This window comes from Antechinus flavipes, chromosome 6 (genome assembly GCF_016432865.1).
Source record: "Antechinus flavipes isolate AdamAnt ecotype Samford, QLD, Australia chromosome 6, AdamAnt_v2, whole genome shotgun sequence".
NCBI classification, from domain to species: Eukaryota; Metazoa; Chordata; class Mammalia; order Dasyuromorphia; family Dasyuridae; genus Antechinus; species Antechinus flavipes.
In genome coordinates, this window is record NC_067403.1 from 122,381,859 (window position 1) to 122,401,407 (window position 19,549).

The window sequence follows — 19,549 nt, forward strand, 5'->3', positions numbered from 1 at the left end:
CTCTCTGTATTCATCCTGCTGGTCATTTCTTACAGAACAATAATATTCCATAACATTCATATACCACAATTTACCCAGCCATTCTCCAATTGATGGGCATCCATTCATTTTCCAGTTTCTAGCCACTACAAACAGGGCTGCTACAAACATTTTGGCACATACAGGTCCCTTTCCCTTCTTTAGTATTTCTTTGGATATAAGCCCAATAGAAACACTGCTGGATCAAAGGATATGCACATTTTGATAATTTTTTGGGCATAATTCCAGATTGCTCTCCAGAATGGTTGGATTCGTTCACAACTCCACCAACAATGCATTAGTGTCCCAGTTTTCCCGCATCCCCTCCAACATTCATCATTATTTTTTCCTGTCATCTTAGCCAATCTGACAGGTGTGTAGTGATATCTCAGAGTTGTCTTAATTTGCATTTCTCTGATCAATAATGATTTGGAACACTCTTTCATATGAGTGGTAATAGTTTCAATCTCATCCTCTGAAAATTGTCTGTTCATATCCTTTGACCATTTATCAATTGGAGAATGGCTTGATTTCTTATAAATTTGAGTCAGTTCTCTATATATTTTGGAAATGAGGCCTTTATCAGAACCTTTAACTGTGAAAATGTTTTCCCAGTTTGTTGCTTCCCTTCTAATCTTGTTTGCATTAGTTTTATTTGTACAAAGGCTTTTTAATTTGATGTAATCGAAATTTTCTATTCTGTGATCAGTAATGGTCTCTAGTTCATCTTTGGTCACAAATTTCTTTCTCCTCCACAAGTCTGAGAGATAAACTATTCTATGTTCCTCTAATTTATTTATAATCTCGTTCTTTATGCCTAGGTCATAGACCCATTTTGATCTTATCTTGGTATATGGTGTTAAGTGTGGGTCCATGCCTAATTTCTGCCATACTAATTTCCAATTATCCAGCAGTTTTTATCAAATAATGAATTCTTTTCCCAGAAGTTAGGGGCTTTGGGTTTGTCAAACACTAGATTGCTATAATTGACTATTCTGTCTTGTGAGCCTAGCCTTTTCCACTGATCCACTAATCTATTTCTTAGCCAATACCAAATGGTTTTGGTGACTGCTGCTTTATAATATAATTTTAGATCAGGTACAGCTAGGCCACCTTCATTTGATTTTTTTTTCATTAATTCCCTTGAGATTCTCGACTTTTTATTGTTCCATATGAATTTTGTTGTTATTTTTTCTAGATCAATAAAATATTTTCTTGGAAGTCTGATTGGTATAGCACTAAATAAATAGATTAGTTTAGGGAGTATTGTCATCTTTATTATGTTCGCTCGGCCAATCCAAGAGCACTTAATATTTTTCCAATTATTTAAGTCTGACTTTATTTGTGTGGAGACTTTTTTATAATTTTGCTCATATAATTCCTGACTTTCCTTTGGTAGATAGATTCCCAAATATTTTATGGTATCAACAGTTATTCTGAATGGAATTTCTCTTTGTATCTCTTGCTGTTGGGTTTTGTTGGTGATGTATAAAAATGCTGAGGATTTATGGGGATTTATTTTGTAGCCAGCTACTTTGCTAAAATTATGAATTATTTCCAATAGCTTTTTGGTAGAATCTCTGGGGTTCTCTAGGTATACCATCATATCATCTGCAAAGAGTGATAGTTTGGTTTCCTCATTGCCTACTCTAATTCCTTTTATATCTTTCTCGACTCTTATTGCCGAGGCTAGTGTTTCTAATACGATATTAAATAATAATGGTGATAGTGGGCAACCTTGCTTCACTCCAGATCTTACTGGGAAAGGTTCCAGTTTTTCCCCATTGCATATGATGCTTACTGATGGTTTTAAATATATGCTCCTGACTATTTTAAGGAAAAGTCCATTTATTCCTATGCTCTCAAGTGTTTTTATTAGGAATGGATGTTGGATTTTATCAAATGCTTTTTCTGCATCTATTGAGATGATCATGTGGTTTTTGTTTGTTTGGTTATTGATATAGTCAATTATGCTAATAGTTTTCCTAATATTGAACCAGCCCTGCATTCCTGGTATAAATCCTACTTGGTCATAGTGTATTATCCTGGTGACAATTTTCTGTAATCTTTTTGCTAATATTTTATTTAAGATTTTAGCATCAATATTCATTAGGGAGATTGGTCTATAATTTTCTTTCTCTGTTTTCAGCCTACCTGGTTTAGGTATCAGTACCATATCTGTGTCATAAAAGGAGTTTGGTAGGACTCCTTCAATCCCTATTTTTTCAAATAGTTTATATAACATTGGAGTTAATTGTTCTTTAAATGTTTGGTAGAATTCACATGTAAATCCATCTGGTCCTGGGGATTTTTTCTTAGGGAGTTGATTGATAGTTTGTTCTATTTCTTTTTCTGAGATGGGACTGTTTAGGATATTTACTTCTTCCTCTGTTAGTTTGGGCAAGCTGTATTTTTGGAGGTATTTTTCTATTTCATTTAAGTTGTCGAATTTATTGGCATAAAGTTGGGCAAAGTAACTCCTAATTATTGCTCTAATTTCCTCTTCGTTAGTGGTGAGTTCTCCCTTTTCATTTTTAAGACTAACAATTTGATTTTCCTCTTTCCTTTTTTTAATCAGATTTACTAAGGGTTTGTCTATTTTGTTGGTTTTTTCATAGAACCAACTCTTAGTTTTATTAATCAATTCAATAGTTTTTTTACTTTCAATTTTATTGATCTCACCTTTTACTTTTAGAATTTCAAGTTTAGTGTTTGACTGGGGGTTTTTAATTTGTTCCTTTTCTAGCCTTTTTAATTGCAAACCCAATTCATTGACCTTCTCTTTCTCTATTTTATACAAATAGGCCTCTAGAGATATGAAATTTCCCCTTATTACCGCTTTGGCTGCATCCCATACATTTTGGTATGATGTCTCATTATTATCATTTTCTTGGGTGAAGTTATTAATTATGTCTATGATTTGCTGTTTTACCCAATCATTCTTTAGTATGAGATTATTTAGTTTCCAATTATTTTTTGGTCTACTTCCCCCTGGTTTTTTGTTGAATGTAATTTTCATTGCATCGTGGTCTGAAAAGGATGCATTTACTATTTCTGCCTTACTGCATTTGAGTTTGAGGTTTTTATGCCCTAATATATGGTCAATTTTTGTATAGGTTCCATGAACTGCTGAAAAGAAAGTGTATTCCTTTCTGTCTCCATTACATTTTCTCCAGAGATCTATCATATCTAGCTTTTCTAGTATTCTGTTTACCTCTTTGACTTCTTTCTTATTTATTTTCTGGTTTGATTTATCTAATTCTGAGAGTGCAAGGTTAAGATCTCCCACTATTATAGTTTTACTGTCTATTTCTTCTTGCAGCTCTCTTAGTTTCTCTTTTAAGAATTTAGATGCTACCCCACTTGGTGCATATATGTTTAATATAGATAGTGCTTCATTATCCATGCTACCCTTTAGCAAGATATAGTGTCCTTCCTTATCTCTTTTAATTAGGTCAATTTTTGCTTTAGCTTGATCTGAGATCAGGATGGCTACCCCTGCTTTTTTGACTTCACCTGAAGCATAGTAAATTTTGCTCCAACCTTTTACCTTTAACCTGCATGTATCTCCCCGCTTCAGGTGTGTTTCCTGTAAACAACATATTGTAGGATTCTGGCTTTTAATCCATTCTGCTAACCGCTTCCTCTTTATGGGGGAGTTTACCCCGTTCACATTTATGGTTAGAATGACCAATTCTGTATTACTTGCCATCTTGTTAACCCCGATTTATGCTTTCCTCCCTTCTTTCCCCTTTCCCCCCTTCCAAGTATTAAGCTTGTGAGCACCCTTGCTTCTCACAGCCCTCCCTTTTTAGTGTCCCTCCCCCCGCCTTAGAGTTCCTCCCCCTATCTTACCCCTTTCCCTCCCAGTTCCCGTATTCCCTTCCGCTTAGCTTATTCCTTCCCTTTCCACTTTTCCCTTCTCACTTTTCAATGAGATGGGAGAAGTTTCACCATAGATTGAATATGTCTTAAGATTTTTCACTTAAAGCCAATTCTGAAGGCAGTAAGATACCCACTATATTCATCCCCCTCCATTCTTTCTCTCAGATATAATAGGTTTCCTATGCCTCTTCATGAGATGTACTACCCCCACTTTACCCTTTTTCTGGTACAATGTCCTTTCCACATCAATTTCTAGAACAAGGTATACATGTATTCTTTATACATCTATATAGTCAAAATATAGTTCCCAAGATTAATCTTTACCTTTTTAGATTTCTCTTGAGTTCTATATTTGTAGATCAAACTTTTTGTTAAGTTCTGGTTTTTTCATCAGAAATAGATGAAATTCGCTTACTTCGTTGAATGTCCATCTTCTTCCCTGGAAAAAGATGCTCATTCTCGCTGGGTAAGTTATTTTTGGTTGCATACCAAGTTCCTTAGCCTTTCGGAATATCATATTCCAGGCCCTTCGATCTTTTAATGTGGATGCTGCCAGATCCTGGGTGATCCTTATTGTGGCTCCTTGATACTTGAATTGGGTTTTTCTAGCCGCTTGCAATATTTTTTCTTTCATCTGAGGGTTCTGGCATTTGGCCACTATATTCCTTGGTGTTTTGATTTTAGGATCCCTTTCAGTGGGTGATCGATGAATCCTTTCAATGTTTATTTTTTCCTCTGTTCCTATGACTTCTGGGCAGTTCTCTTTGATAATTTCCTGGAAGACAGTGTCCAGGCTCTTTTTTTCATCATGTTTTTCTGGGAGTCCAATGATTCTCAGATTGTCTCTCCTGGATCTGTTTTCCAGGTCTGTTGTCTTCCCCAGAAGGTATTTCACATTTTTCTCCATTGTTTGATTTTTTTGGATTTGCTTGACTGATTCTTCTTGTCTCCTCGAGTCATTCAATTCCACTTGTTCAATTCTGATTTTCAGTGAAGTATTCTCTTCACTCACTTTTTTAAAATCTTTCTCTAATTGTCCAATTGAGTTCTTTTGTTCTGTGGAATTTTTTTCCATTTCGCCAATTTTGTTTTTTAGAGAGCTGTTTTCTGTTTCCAGTTCACTAATCCTATTTTTCAAGGATTTTACTTCTTTATCCACTCTCTCTTTAACTGACTTCTCCAGGCTCTTTTCCCACTTTTCTTCTAGCTCCCTTGTGAGAGCCTTTTTAATCACTTCTATGAGGTTCATCTGTGCTGAGGAACAGATGATCTCCTCCTTTGGGGAATCACCTGGGACTGTCTGTTTTTAGTCTCCTCAGGATTTAGAGTCTGCTCTCTATCTGTGTAGAAGCTGTCAAGGGTTAAAGTCCTCTTCAGCTTCTTGCTCATTCTGTCTATTAATCAGAGACAAACTAGCAAAGAAAAACAGAAAAAAACTGGAGTCTTTCTTTGGGGGGGGGCTGGGTGTGTTATCGAGCTTCCTCTACAGACTGCAGGGGGCAGCAGTGAGGCACTAGCAGGACTGTGCTGCGCCTGCGCTCTGAGATCCCAGAGCGTGCTGAGTCACTGAGGGGGGGAAGGGGGGGGCGGCCAGGTCCTGAGAGACTCCAGCTGTTTGCAGTTGTGTTCTTCAGCCCCGGTGTTTTTAGCTTCTCTGCTGGGCTGTTGACTTGCTGCAGGTTCCAAACCTGTAGCGAAGCTCTCCCCGCAGAGACGGCTACGATCACTCCCCACCCCCTCTCCAGTCTGCTCCCGTGCTCTCACTGCCGCTGCCCTCAGCCTGCGCCCGATCTAAAACCGCCCCAGCCCTCCAGTAAAGACAGACCTTTCTTGGCGGATCTCAAGGATGGCTTCTCTTGGTAACTATTTGTGGGTTTTTTTCAGTCAAGCATTGATTCAGAGGCTTGTAATGAAGTGGATAGTGAGAGAAAGCGCGGAGCTTATGCAACTGTGAGCCTCCTCTCCGCCATCTTAACCGGAAGTCCCCCTCTCGTGATATCTTAACTACAGCAAGTACCTCTTTTGTTCTCCTATACTAATTTTCTATGAATCTAAGCATACAACTGAAGCACAAGTGAACAATATTAATAGCTATTGCCTAAACACAGCCTTAATGTCCACAGACTGCTTTACATCCTTCATCTCAGTGAAGCCTCACAATAATCTCTGAGGTTGTTACTATATCTTATAGATGAGGAAACTTTAACAGTAAAGTTAACTGACTTGCTTGTCATCCCACATCTAATAAATCCCAGATCTCTCCTTCCACTAGAACATAAATTTTTAAATGAGTGAAATGTTTGGAGAGCTTTGCTTTGTTAAGTGTGTAAAAAAAAAAAAAAGCCACTATCACTCATGAACAGTTCAGGTGATATCAGATGATAGCAATTTGGTGTGAGATTAGACAAGAAGCATCATCCAGAGGTTGGATACTAAGAGCCCCTGAGGGTCTCTGGGCCATCTTTGCATTTTTCTCTGCTGCTTAGAATAAGTAGATGAGGAGGCCATAGGTTCTGCCTGGAATTCCCATTGTGTAAGGTACTCTAATTCCACCGCCAGAATTGAGCTAATAACCTTCTACAGATTTTGTCTACATGGGAAGTAAGATAAAAATGGATTGAGGACACTTTGATGACAGCATTTGATGAGTGCCTCTTATCAAAATTTAAGTTTGTTTAAATTGACAATTTCTATTCTCACTTGGTTTGTATGATGCATATGAATAAGCCAGATAGTTAAGGGAAAGGGTAAAGATTTTAATAGTACTTTTGGATTGTTTATGCAGGGATTTTTTATTATTATTATTAAACACATCTTTCTTTTAAAAACGAGCATTTGAATAGATGAACCTTAGGACTTGACATGACAGAGAAGCAAAGAAAGGAGTTGTGGACTCTTATCCTGACTGTCCCTAACTCATATGTGGTTCCACAGCCCTCATCTTTTCCAGGGATTTGGAATCATTAAGCTTTGCAGAGATGTGCACACATTATCTAAGCATGATGCTGTATACCAGGCATCAAAAGAGCATTCCAGGTAACAATATTCCAAGGTCAAAGCCAGAGAGAGCTATAGATTTTTAAAAATATTTTTATTTTATTTTATTTAATAATAACTTTATATTGACAGAATCCATGCCAGGGTAATTTTTTTGCAACATTATCCCTTGCACTCGTTTCTGTTCCGATTTTTCCCCTCCCTCCCTCCACCCCCTCCCCTAGATGGCAAGCAGCCTTATATATGTTAGATATGTTGCAGTATATCCTAGATACAGTATATGTTTGCAGAACCGAACAGTTCTCTTGTTGCACAGGGAGAATTGGATTCAGAAGGTAAAAATAACCCGGGAAGAAAAACAAAAATGCAGATAGTTCACATTCGTTTCCCAGTGTTCTTTATTTGGGTGTAGCTGCTTCTGTCCATCATTTATCAATTGAAACTCAGGTCTCTTTGTCAAAGAAATCCACTTCCATCAGAATACATCCTCATACAATATCGTTGTCAAAGTGTATAATGGTCTCCTGGTCCTGCTCATCTCACTCAGCATCAGTTCATGTAAGTCTCGCCAGTCCTCTCTGTATTCATCCTGCTGGTCATTTCTTACAGAACAATAATATTCCATAACATTCATATACCACAATTTACCCAGCCATTCTCCAATTGAGGGGCATCCATTCAATTTCCAGCTTCTAGCCACTACAAACAGGGCTGCTACAAACATTTTGGCACATACAGGTCCCTTTCCCTTCTTTAGTATGAGAGCTATAGATTTGAGGAGGGATGAAAAGACTCAGAAAAACCACTGTAAACATTTAGAGCAAAAATTCTTAATTTGGGATTCTTGAGCCTAAGTTTCAGTTACCTGAAGGAATTTTAGAAATTAGAAGGGAAAATGAAAAATAAAATCATCTTATTTTCACTAACCTCTAATTGAAATTTAGTATTTCTTTCAGTTATCAAGCCATCATTTTTCTGAAAAGAGATTCATAAGCTTCACCAACAGTTCATGATGCGTAAAAGCCTAAGAATCATTGAGTAAGAGAAATCAATAGCAGTGAGGCAATTGTAAATTGTTAACCCCAGTGAAGAATTATAATCCATTATCACATTAATAGAGTTATAGTTGTGGAAAGGAACTGACTTTAGAGTGAAATAGATTTGGGTTCTGGTCCTATTTTTTTAAATTTAATTTGTTTTGTTCTGGGGTGGGGGTCTTTCGATTGGGTCCTAATTTTTTACATGTTTTGTCACTTTGGTAAGTCATTAATGTCTTAGTGCCTTTAGGCAACTCTAATGTACAACAGTCATGGATATGCTCTCATAGAAGGAGTTTTTTTTTTTTTTTTTTTTTAACCAAAAGTGAGTTTTTCTTAACAAGAATTCCTCATATCAGTGAAATCACAAGTCTGAACCAACAAAAAAATAAGTTACCAAATTGATTCTGGAGCCAGTAACAGGATTGAATCCAGCTCCCACTGTGATTATTTAGCTCAGGCGAGATCTGATTGATCTGTTAGACAATCACCTGCTTTCCAAACCTTTCTGAAAGAACATGAGGGTAACAATATGTTTTGTAAGAATCTGAATAATTGATTGATGATATTCTTTTTTTCTTTTACAAGACAAATACGAGACACCGTGAACTGGATCTTCAGTGAGCCAATGTTGGTTTATTATATCAATGTTTTTCGGGATGCATTTTGGCCAAATGGAAAATTAGCCCCACCAATGTCACCTAGGAGTGAGGAACAAAGCCAGGAAACTAAACAGCGAGCACAACAAAAACTACTTGAAAACATTCCAGGTGAGTTATGTATGTATATGTTATGTATGTGTGTATATGTGTGTGCACATGTGCGCGCGCGTGCACACACACACACACACACACACACACACTTTAAGAGAAAAGGATAACAAAGAACTAAATAGGGAAAATTTTGCATTAAATTTTGGTCTCTATTATATCGCCCTTAAGAAAGCATCCAGAGGAAGATGGCCAAGAGCATGTGAGCATAGAAACCTTCCTAAAGAAAGAACTGGAAGTATTGAGCCTAGTTTTTTAAAAAAATCATAATTTAGGGGAAACAGCCTTATCAGCTTTTAACAACTGCCTCTGAAGTCAGAAGATCTAAGTTCAACTCCAGCCTCGGTTTCCTCATTTGTAAAATGAAGGAATTGACTTAAAAATATAATCAATACCATTTCCAAGCATAACTTAAGATTAATGATAAAATATGCCACTATTTCATTGGAAAATAGGTGATGGGGGTGTAGAATAATTGAAATATTTTCCTTGAAAATATGCTTGTGTATGTGTGTATTATTGTGGTTTAATTCTCACATTTAGTTCTTTGTGATCTGTTTTAGGTTTTCTTAGCAAAGATACTGGAGTGATTTGTCATTTCCTTCCCCAGCTCATTTGACAGATGGGGAAACTAAGGCAAACAGGGTTAAGTGACTTACTCAGGATTACACAGCTAGTCAGCCAGCATCTGAGATCAGATTTGAACTCAGGAATAGGAGTCTTTTCAACTCGACTGAGCATTCTATCCACTCCTCCACTAGGAGCCTCTTTTATTGTGTGTATATGTCCACCCACACACCCCACAAACACTTTATCAAATGTCCATGATTTTGGTAGTGTGGGCTCTCCCTCAACCAACTGGATCATAACCTCTTTAACATCTAAACAGATTGTAGTTTTTATGAGGTGCTGTGTCTCCAACTCAGCATATCCAAAGCAGAACTTACTCTCTTTCTCCCCAAACCTCCCTTTCTTTTGAACCTCCCTGTTACTGTCAGGGTGACCCACCATTCTCCTAGGACACCATCTTTACTTCCTTGCTCACACATCCGATTTTTCTACCTTTCTACCTGTTTCTATCTTTTGCAGCATCTCCCACAGCCACCACCCAAGTTCAGGTCCTTACCATCTCATATCTGGAGAACGACAATGGCTTTTTCTTGGTTTCCCTCTCAGGACTGCCACATTTCATTCCACCCTTCTCAGTGAACTCCAGTGGCTCCCTGCTGGGGCTAGGATTCAATATAAAATGCTATTTGGCATTTAAAACCTCCCTTTCCAATATTCTTACATGTTACCTTTCTCCACGTACTTTATGATCCAGCAATATCTTTGCTTTCCCTTGAACCCAGTGCTCCATTTCTTAACTGTGTGCCTTCTCATTAACAATCTCCCATTCCTGTAATGCTCTTCTTCCTCACCTCTGCATCCTAACTTCCTTCACATCCTTTAACACTGCCCAAAGCCCTTCTCCAGGAGATCTTTTCTAGTGTCTCTCCTCCCCACCAACTTTCTCTCCTCCATCTCTTGTGCCTTCCTTCAGAAATTACCTCCCATTCATATGTGACTTGTATGTATGTATTAGTTGTTTTCCTCATTAGAATATGAATCTTTAGGAAAATGATTGTGTTTTTGCCTTTCTTGGTATCCTCAGTGCTTATCACAGTACCTCACATGCAATAATTGCCTAATAAATGCTTGTTGCAACAAGATTATATGATGATCAATCCTGATGGATGTGGCTCTTTCCAACAATGAGATGATTCAGGCCAGGTCCAGTGATCTTGTGATGAAGAGAGCCATCTACACCCAGAGAGGGAACTGCGTATGGATCACAACATAGCATTTCCACTCTTTTTTTTGTGGTTTGCTTGCATTTTAATATCATTCTCATTTTTTTTTTCCCTTTTTGATTTGATTTTTCTTATGTAGCAAGATAATTATATAAATATGTATGCATATATTCGATTTAACACATTTTTTTTTACCATATTTAACATAAAAATATTGTATTGCTAGCCATCTAGGAAGGGGATGGGGTTTGGAACACAAGATTTTGCAAAAGTTAATATTGGAAAATTATCCATGCATGTTTTGAAAATAAAAAGCTTTAATTAAAAAACAAAAACAAATCCTTGTTGCCTGATTGATTAGTTGTGACCAAACACTGGACATCCTTCTAATGGTGAGCCTCTCAGTTACCCAGACTGGGTTTTGGAAAGTGGACACACCTTTGTTGCCAGGACTACGCATGAATATTGCCTTTTCAACTTGGTAGAACCTGCTGTCCTTGTCTGCAACTTGTTTGTACAGTGTAATCAAATTAAGTGGCTAGAGTTTAGGGTCATCCCCTTTATGCTGTCATGGTGGGTTCAGAGGAGGCGTTAATCAGGAATCAGTGCTATGTTTAGGAACTTAATTTATAGGCGATTAAAATCAAAATTGCATTTTGGAAATTAAATTTGGACAGGTTTTTTCATCTTAAAATATTTTCATTGCTTTCCTAGAGATTTTAAAGCAGCAGGTCTTAACTTGGGGTTGTTAAATCAGGTTGTTTTAAAAACAATTTTGTTAAATATATTTCAGCATAATTGGTTTTCTTTGTAATTTTACATATTTTCTTTTATGTAGTTAAAAACACCATTCATAGATGAAGTACATAAGATTCATGAGATTAACCAAAGGAGTCTGTAACAAAAAATTTTTTTAAATATTAAAAATATTTTTGATATATTTATTAATTATATTGCACATATTATATATACACTATATATTTAACATATTTTAAAATATAGTTTTAGGGAAATAATGAAATACTGAAAACTTTAAAAGGGCAATTTCCTGTAATTTTTAGACATTTCCAAATGGAGTAGTCATAGATAACCCTTAATTCTCATTATTAACATATATAATACATAAATGTTAATATCTTAATATATAACTGTTACTTTCTAATAATTAAGTACTTTGTCATTTACAGCAGTCTTAAAGTTATTCTTTTTTTTTTTTTTTCCAGATATGCTCCAGAGCCTAGTTGGACAACAAAATGCCCGCCATGGTATAATAAAAATATTTAATGCACTGCAAGAGACAAGAGCCAATAAGCATCTATTATATGTGAGTAAATTAAAGCATAATTAAGAGTCAGAGATTCCACAATCCCAATTTTAATGCCTTGGATTTACTCATTTTAATTACATTGTATCCATTTCTCCCATCTTCCATAGCTTCTCATGTGAGCATCCAGCAGAGTACTTTGCATGTAATAGACATTAAACATTTATTGAATTCATTTCAATTTATAATTTTTTAAAATTTTTATTCAGTTTCTAAATATTCAGTCAAGATATATGTCAAACTCTCATATTTGACCCATCATGCTCAGACTCTAACCTCCTTTCTCTCAATCATTTTGAGAATTGTGATGAAGAATAGCTTTTTGAACATAACCAATGAGAGAATTCAGGTTTGGTTGTCCATACATGTTTGTTAAGAAGATTTTGTTTTTTGTTTTTGCTTTTTTTTCACCATTGGCATGAGAGGAATAAATTTAAGAGATTTATCAGTATGAGTTATTTTATCTTTTGATTATCAGCAGTTCAATGAAATAACTCAGTCCTGTACTGAATTCTGATCATCTTCTATTCTCTGTAGTTCCACTCTTCAGACTAAAAAATAGGATTTTTTTTTTTTCCATAATGAATTTCATCAAATTCTTGGAAAACTCCAGTGATTTATTTTCTTCTTTCCTATTTTAGGTGCTAATGGAACTGCTGCTAATTGAATTGTGTCCTGAGCTGAAAATTCATTTAGATCAACTTAAAGCCAGTCAAGTTTGAGGCTCCACAAAAAAAAAAAAACCGCTAGAGAAATGTCTGTGTAATAATAGACATGACAATTATTTTCCTCTTTTCCATAGAGGGCTAATTGAGAACTATATTGGTTTTTATTTTCAGTTTTCTTTCCCTTAGTTTTACGTGAACAGACTTGAAAAGATTTGATGCTGTAGTCAGAAAATATGCCACTGTATAATTACTGGTTTTTATTTAAATAAACAGCTATAAATACCTTAAAGTTCAAAATATTGATTGAACTGATTGTTGATGTAAATGATGAGAATCTAAGAAATATTTTAAACATTTATAAAAATGGTTTTGTTTCAAAGTGTTATTTTAGGTTGTGTCTTTACTAAGGATTCTAAACATTCCTCACTTCTTTCCTGTGCATCAGAACATTGGTCAGACAATATTTTATATAAACATTGTCATATTTTTATTTTTTATTTTTACCAAAGATTTCCCATAGTTTGAAGCCTTTGTAAGTAATAATGTAAATGACCCCAGAGAGCTTGAGCATGATCGTTAAGTTCCAACACTTTAACCAATCAGCAACTATTTCTTAAGTGGTGGGTACTGTAGAAAATACAAAAAATCTCCTAGCCCTTTGTCAATACTTTGCAGTTTGTTGGCTTTGCTGTCAATGAATTTGCCATCTGGTGGAGAATGGCACTTCAAAATATTTGATCCGTGCTTCTCCTTCCCCAAATAGACGAGTAGAAATGGTCTTTGAGAATTTCTGCAATTGAAAAATTCATTTTGTGGCAAAACTCACATTAAGCCTCTCCAAAACTAACTGGGTTATTTTTTTTTAATGATGATAGATAATTGTACATAGCAATACAAGGTCAGAAATTGCAAGTTCCAGATGAGTGCTTAGGATAAGCCATACTGTGGAAATAGGAGGGAGCAGTCACTTTTAGTTGTTCATCCTTCATTCTCAAAGAGAACCAATGACCTCATGAGGATGATATCTTGACTTGCATGTGAATTGTCAAAAGTCTCTTTCAGAGTCATCAAAGTGATTGGAGTCCAGTAGCTTCCAGTTGTTGTGATCAGAGAAGCCTTCCTAAAGGAAGATGTGAATTATACCTTAAAAAAAATAAGGATTTGAACAGTTGTAAAAGCATTGGGGTCATTCTAGGGAGGGAATACTTCAGAGAGTTGCAAGGACTTGAGTCTTTACAACTTAAAAATACCTTCCTGAGTTCAAGTCTTGCTTCTGATGCATATTGTGTGATCCAGGGCCAGTCACTCCCTACAGTCTAATCAGTTCTCCAAGACTACAAGTTACAAAGAAGGTACCAACCTCACTGGCAGAGGGAACATCTGGAAGTTTGTCACACCAATGAATCACTGATCTGCCCTGGCTTAATTTCTATCCTATGATTTAATCTATGGTTATTTAAGTCGAATCTTACAAATTAGATTTCATCAAAATTAGTTTATCCAAAAGACCTGGATTCAAGTCCTAACCTTGATGCTTCCAAAACCAAGCCACACATCTCTATGTCTCACTTTTCTTATCTATAAATTGGGAATAACACTTGCCTTAGCTATCTAAGGGATCTTATATTCTTTATGACAGTTGATTTTCTAGGACAACAATTTAGTTGAGGATGTTATTCGTTTTGATATTTCTAAGTAGAGGGTTGTTGAAAAAAATCTGTGTTCTTCATATTTCAATTTCAGATGATTGTGACATACTTGGGAGAATCTTTCATTGGAGTATCTTTAGAGCAGAATTTTTCTTCAAAATTTTTATAGTCAATAAGCATGACGAGTTCTTTTCTCTGTATCCTTCAGTATGACTATGTGTGGACACACATACACGGGAAATCCTTGGTTCCTTTTTCCTGCTTTCATTAAGAATGACCTCTATGTGCTGATTATTCATAGAAACTAGTTTATATTTTCAATCCCTTTCTTTTTAGCAAAGTGGCTAAGGGTTTGCTTTTTTTGCCTTTCATTTTAGCTACTGTGAAAATCAGTGCCCTCAAAATTCTGTCACCTCCACTATAGACCTCTTTGTATACTTGATCCTGCTGCTTTTTCAATTGTAATTCAGTCCTATTTCTACATTATTAGGCAACACTCTGGGAAATGTGATAGTGTCTATTATGTTCCTAATTTCTTGGAAATAAATACTCAACATTTCATAAAGAACTGCAAATGTTCTTGTAGATACTTTGAAAATCTCTTGGCACAACTTTTATAATCCGGACATATTTCCAAGCCACAGGGCAAACTTGCTAGTGGAAAGGACTTAGCTCTTGACTCATTAGCTGGAACAAGATTGTAAAGTATTTGCTTCATTCTGATATGGTACAACTCCAAAGCTGAAACCAAGTAGTATTCATTTTAATCTTTATTTAGCTTTTAAGAAATCACAAGAATTGACTCACTGAATTATCAATAATTCAGCACCTCATTCCCTGAGGGCAGGTAGATATTGCTATAATTACAATTTGTTACAAAATGTTACAATTGCTACAATTACAATTAACTGAAATACAAATTGATTAGTAGACATGAAAAATTAACCAGTATGTGGATTTTTGAGACATATCTGAGACAGTGACAATTTTTAAGTAGTCTCACATTTGGGTTAAGCGATACAGCAAATTTCGTTAAAACTTATTAATATTGACTTAATGTTTTCTTATATTGGGTAAGGGAACAGGGTTTATGAAGTCTTGAGAAGGAAGAGAAGGCTTTAGGCCTTTAAAATATTTAAAGGCATATTATTTGAAAATGAAATATATTTAAGAAAAAATCTTTCAAGTTTTTGAGATACTGAAGTATGTAACTAAAGAAGCTGTGGAATAATTAAGTGGATTTTTAAAGAAGGGAGCTCCACCATTCTCAGGAATAGTTTAAATACAATTTTGTCCAGAAGATGATCACTTGAAAACATCCATTAGTCTTGATATTTCATCCCTTAAGAAAAAAAAATTGAAGTACTGAATAATTAAAATTATACAACAATAGCCAGCCACAATTCCACATCAGCTACTTTTTTTAGTCCATCCCCAAAATGGAAGTCATTCTTCATTTAAATCATCTTGGCATTAAGATAGCTATAGTTTTGACATACATAGCCTTAACAGGGATGGCATAATTGTCATTTCTATTGTCACATCATTAAATAAGGAAATTTCTATAAATTTGTATCTTTATACCATCCCGTTTTCCCCTACTGCCTTATGCTTTTATAGCAGTCATTTTTTGACTGTACCATGAACTCCATCTTTTATCAAAGAAAAGTTTAATCGAGAGATTTGTTTTTGATGTATGAAATATTCCTCACGCCTATAATCCTTCACAACTCTACCAAGGGAAAGAGAGAGTATGTTTCTTCACCTGTTCCTGGAAACAAAGATTTTTATACAATCTTCTAAAGCAATTCTTTTTGAAATTTTGACCATTGTGAGATTTCATTTTTTTAAATACCTATCACTGAATAGAGCATGTTTATTCTCTATTAGAGCTACTTTACAAAAACAGCATTTTTATTCAATTTTTATTGTTGAACGATTTGATTCATGTTACGATCACAAAATATTTTTAAAATAGTAATTGGGTGCATTTGGTTAAAATACACAGGAGAAACATCTTACTTCACTTGGTTACTTCTAACTCATCATGAAAGTAGCAGCTGTAGTAGAATGCACCAGAAAACAATTTTATTTTGTGCATTTTAATTAAGGTCTTAGAATATCAATATACAAAACAATATTTTAAAAAACACAAGTTATTAGCAATTTCAAGGAGCACATCCTGCTACTTCTCTATCTTGAATGAGTTTTTCTATATGAAATGATTTCTATTTAGTCCCAGGTGGTACATCACTTGAGGTTCCAAGGACTTCATTACATTAATTATTATTTACCTTGTGAAAGACAGAGTGCTTGAATTGAAGAATACAGATGGTATCATAAGTAATGTGGCCAACTGAGTACAATTCCTATAATTAGTTATACAGAAAAATGAAATACAAACTTCTAGAAAAAATACACACATAATTGGGAGTTGCTTATCTTTGCTACTCTGTATTATAGCTTAAATTTTTTGACAAATAACCAAAGAGTAAAGTTCATCAGCTAGTGCAGGACACAGATGACATGCCTAAAATAAAATAGAAGAGAAAATAGTATATTATTTGGATGAAAATTCTTAAACTAGTATTTTAAATTTAAATATATATATAATTATCATATCAAAATACATATATTTCTCTACTGATTTCCCCAAAAGGGGCAAAATCAAAATTCAGTCCTCAATAACAAGGACCATTTCAATTTCACAAATATATGTTAAAAACAAAAAACCCTGTAAGTCATCTAAGAGAGGGGAGGTCACACCAGACCAAGGCAAACTGAAACGGATTATTTTTTTAAAACACGGAAAATTTGGACTTTTTGGCCTTTGACATGGATGGCAGTGAAAACAGCAATGGATTTAGTTTTAGGACCTGCATCTAATTTCTCCTAACTTCCTTTGTGACCTTTGGGTCTCTGTTTCTTCACTTGTAAATAAGTAAACAATTGGACTTTGAACTGAAAAGGAAGGAGAAGGGAGAAAACTTGTATGGGGGAGAAATCCCCCATGTTAGTTACAATAGGGAAGGCAGCTACAATGGAGGAAAAAGAGTCTCTGTGGAGATGCCCAGGAATCCACATAAGACAGAATTCAAGCCTTCCCCCTTCATTCTTATGTAGAGAATGTCACCTTCAGACTGGTAAGAAAGGATCAGTTTAAAATGTGCTATGTAGATCAAACCTTTTTTGAGTTAGAAATAAATTTTTTTTTTTATAAAATCACCCTGTGAGGGCTTCATATTTATAGAAAATGAGGAATGAGAGAAAATAATAACTATATGACCTCATCTATTCTGCTTTATAATTTTTAATGACTGATTTTTAAACATTGTGACAGGACTATAAATTAAAAAAAAAAATCACCCACACCCAAATTCAAGGTTTTCAAATTTCATCTAAAAGAAGAAAAATATTTGGGAGAAGTTTCCAGTTTGTTCTGATGCATGCCTTGGCATAATACTTTCTGGCTTCTGCTTCATCCTTTGTGATACCCAAGCCAAGCTGAAGACACCTTGCATAATAGAAGGAAGCCTTTGCTATGCCTTTGGTTATGTATTCAGGAAGACAGTCAGTCATTTGGGCTATTGTGGGAACATCATGGCAGACATCATATTCAGAAATCCTGTTACAGAAATGGCAAAATTAAAATGAAGTCTAAAGTCTTAATTTCACATTTAAACATTAGAAGCACCCCGTGGATCAAGTCCTTTTGCACAATCTATGTATCAATATTTCCCCGTGAGCAAATAAAGTATCTGCCAAATTCAGTTTTGAATCTTTCAGATACAAAATCATTTACGTTTAAAAGGCTTGGGAACTTCTGTCTTAAAATAATTTTCTAGTGCTGGACCTTCTAGTGAAGGACTGGACTTCATGCATTCAGAAACAGGATTGATTTTAGATACCTAGAAAGATAACAAACTGCCAAGGTGTTGTAGTGGGAGCACTGGGTTTTGAATGGGAAGAATTTGCATTTTAGCTCTGGTAGTCACAATCAGGTCACCTACCAGCCTAAATATTAGTTCCCTCTTTGTAAAATGTAAACAATACTATTTGCTCTAGGCAACTCACTAGATTCTTATGAGGGAAAAATAAAACACACCTGATCTGCTATTATTATTCCACTCCCCTCCCCTTTGGTATTACCACACTAAGTTCTATAAAGTATGAATACTAGGAAAAGAGAATTGGAGGTTGGGACAATGTAATGAATAGCGAAGTGGCCCCAAAGCTGTCCTACCTGTGATTACGATTATCCCCCACAACAATGCTATTAACATTTTCAATTTTAAAGGCTCTCATTTCTCAAGTCTAAAGTTTCCTGATAAATTTTTTCTAATAAATTAAAAAGCACCTTTTCATCTCTTTAGTGTAATTATATCTTTAATAGTATTCAAGTCAGGCTGATGACAGAGAACCACAAAAAAGCTCAAAAGTTTTCCTTTAAATGCATACCCAGATAAGGGGTGTCAAAGCTGGAATGGGTGGGTACAGTCAACTCCAATGGGCTAGGGGAAAAGGTTGGGATGTATAATAGGAATTTGGTCCCTTATATTCCCTTACTGGGGCAACTAGATAGATTTCAAATATGGCCTCAGACACTAGCTGTTTGACCACAGGCAAATCATTTAACCTTGTTTTAGTTTCCTCATCTGTCAAATGATCTGGAGAAGGAAACAGCAAACCACTCCAGTATCTTTGTCAAGAAAACCCCAAATGGAGTCATGAAAAATCAGACATAACTGAAACAACTCAATCACAAAAACAAAAAAAAATCTTACAATTTTTAATCAGTGATAGCCCCCTGACTTTTTAAAAAATTATTTTCCCCCAGTTATAGTTAAAACAATTTTTACATTTTAATTTACAGATTCCTCTCCTCATCCCCACATTAAGAAATCACATGTGAAGTTATGCAAAACACTTCCATAAAAGTCATATTGTGAAATATCACTGTGAAAGAAAACAGATCTCCCACCCTAATAAAAAAAAAAAATCCTCAAAAAAAGTTTAAAAAAAAAAAGGCAGTATGCTTCACAATCAATTTCTTCCTTGGGTACGTTTAGGATTTTTCATCATTAAGTCCTTAATTTGGAGTAATTGTACAGCTGAGAATAACAAAGTCATTTACAAGCTGGTCATCCCAGGGCATTGCTATTACTTTGTATACAGGACATGTCACTTTGCTTTGAGTTCAAGGAATTCCAGGTTGGTTTGGCTGATTGATTTTTTTCTGAACATCCTGCTCATCATTTCCCCTAGAATAATAATATTCCATAATAATTACACATTACAGTTTATTGAATGTAATCGATAGGAATCCTCTCAATTTCCAATTTTTTGCCCTGAGAGATGTTACAAATATTTTTGTACACATAGGTTCTTTTCCTTTAAAAAAAAAAAAA

The 19,549-nt window shown here is 35.2% G+C and overlaps 2 protein-coding genes across 12 annotated transcripts in view; one reads left to right on the top strand and one right to left on the bottom strand.

Moving 5' to 3' along the window:
* SNX25 (sorting nexin 25) overlaps nt 1–12,789 on the top strand; it is a 291,635-nt gene extending 278,846 nt beyond the window's left edge. The window contains 3 exon segments of the mRNA XM_051965470.1: nt 8,526–8,707; nt 11,724–11,824; nt 12,466–12,789. Of these exon segments, the coding sequence (XP_051821430.1) occupies nt 8,526–8,707; nt 11,724–11,824; nt 12,466–12,546 (364 nt within the window). The 3' untranslated portion in view covers nt 12,547–12,789.
* Nucleotides 12,790–14,507: 1,718 nt separating this feature from the next.
* LRP2BP (LRP2 binding protein) overlaps nt 14,508–19,549 on the bottom strand; it is a 52,218-nt gene continuing 47,176 nt past the window's right edge. For 8 of the 11 annotated variants that reach the window (XM_051965486.1, XM_051965485.1, XM_051965492.1 and 5 more), the window contains 2 exons: nt 17,592–17,766; nt 14,508–16,671 (listed from right to left, as the gene is read on the bottom strand). In XM_051965486.1, the coding sequence (XP_051821446.1) occupies nt 16,606–16,671; nt 17,592–17,766 (241 nt within the window). In that variant the 3' untranslated portion in view covers nt 14,508–16,605. Of the gene's footprint in view, nt 17,767–19,549 lie in introns of all 11 variants that reach the window. The other 3 variants (XR_007948264.1, XM_051965487.1, XM_051965489.1) reach the window with 3 other exon arrangements.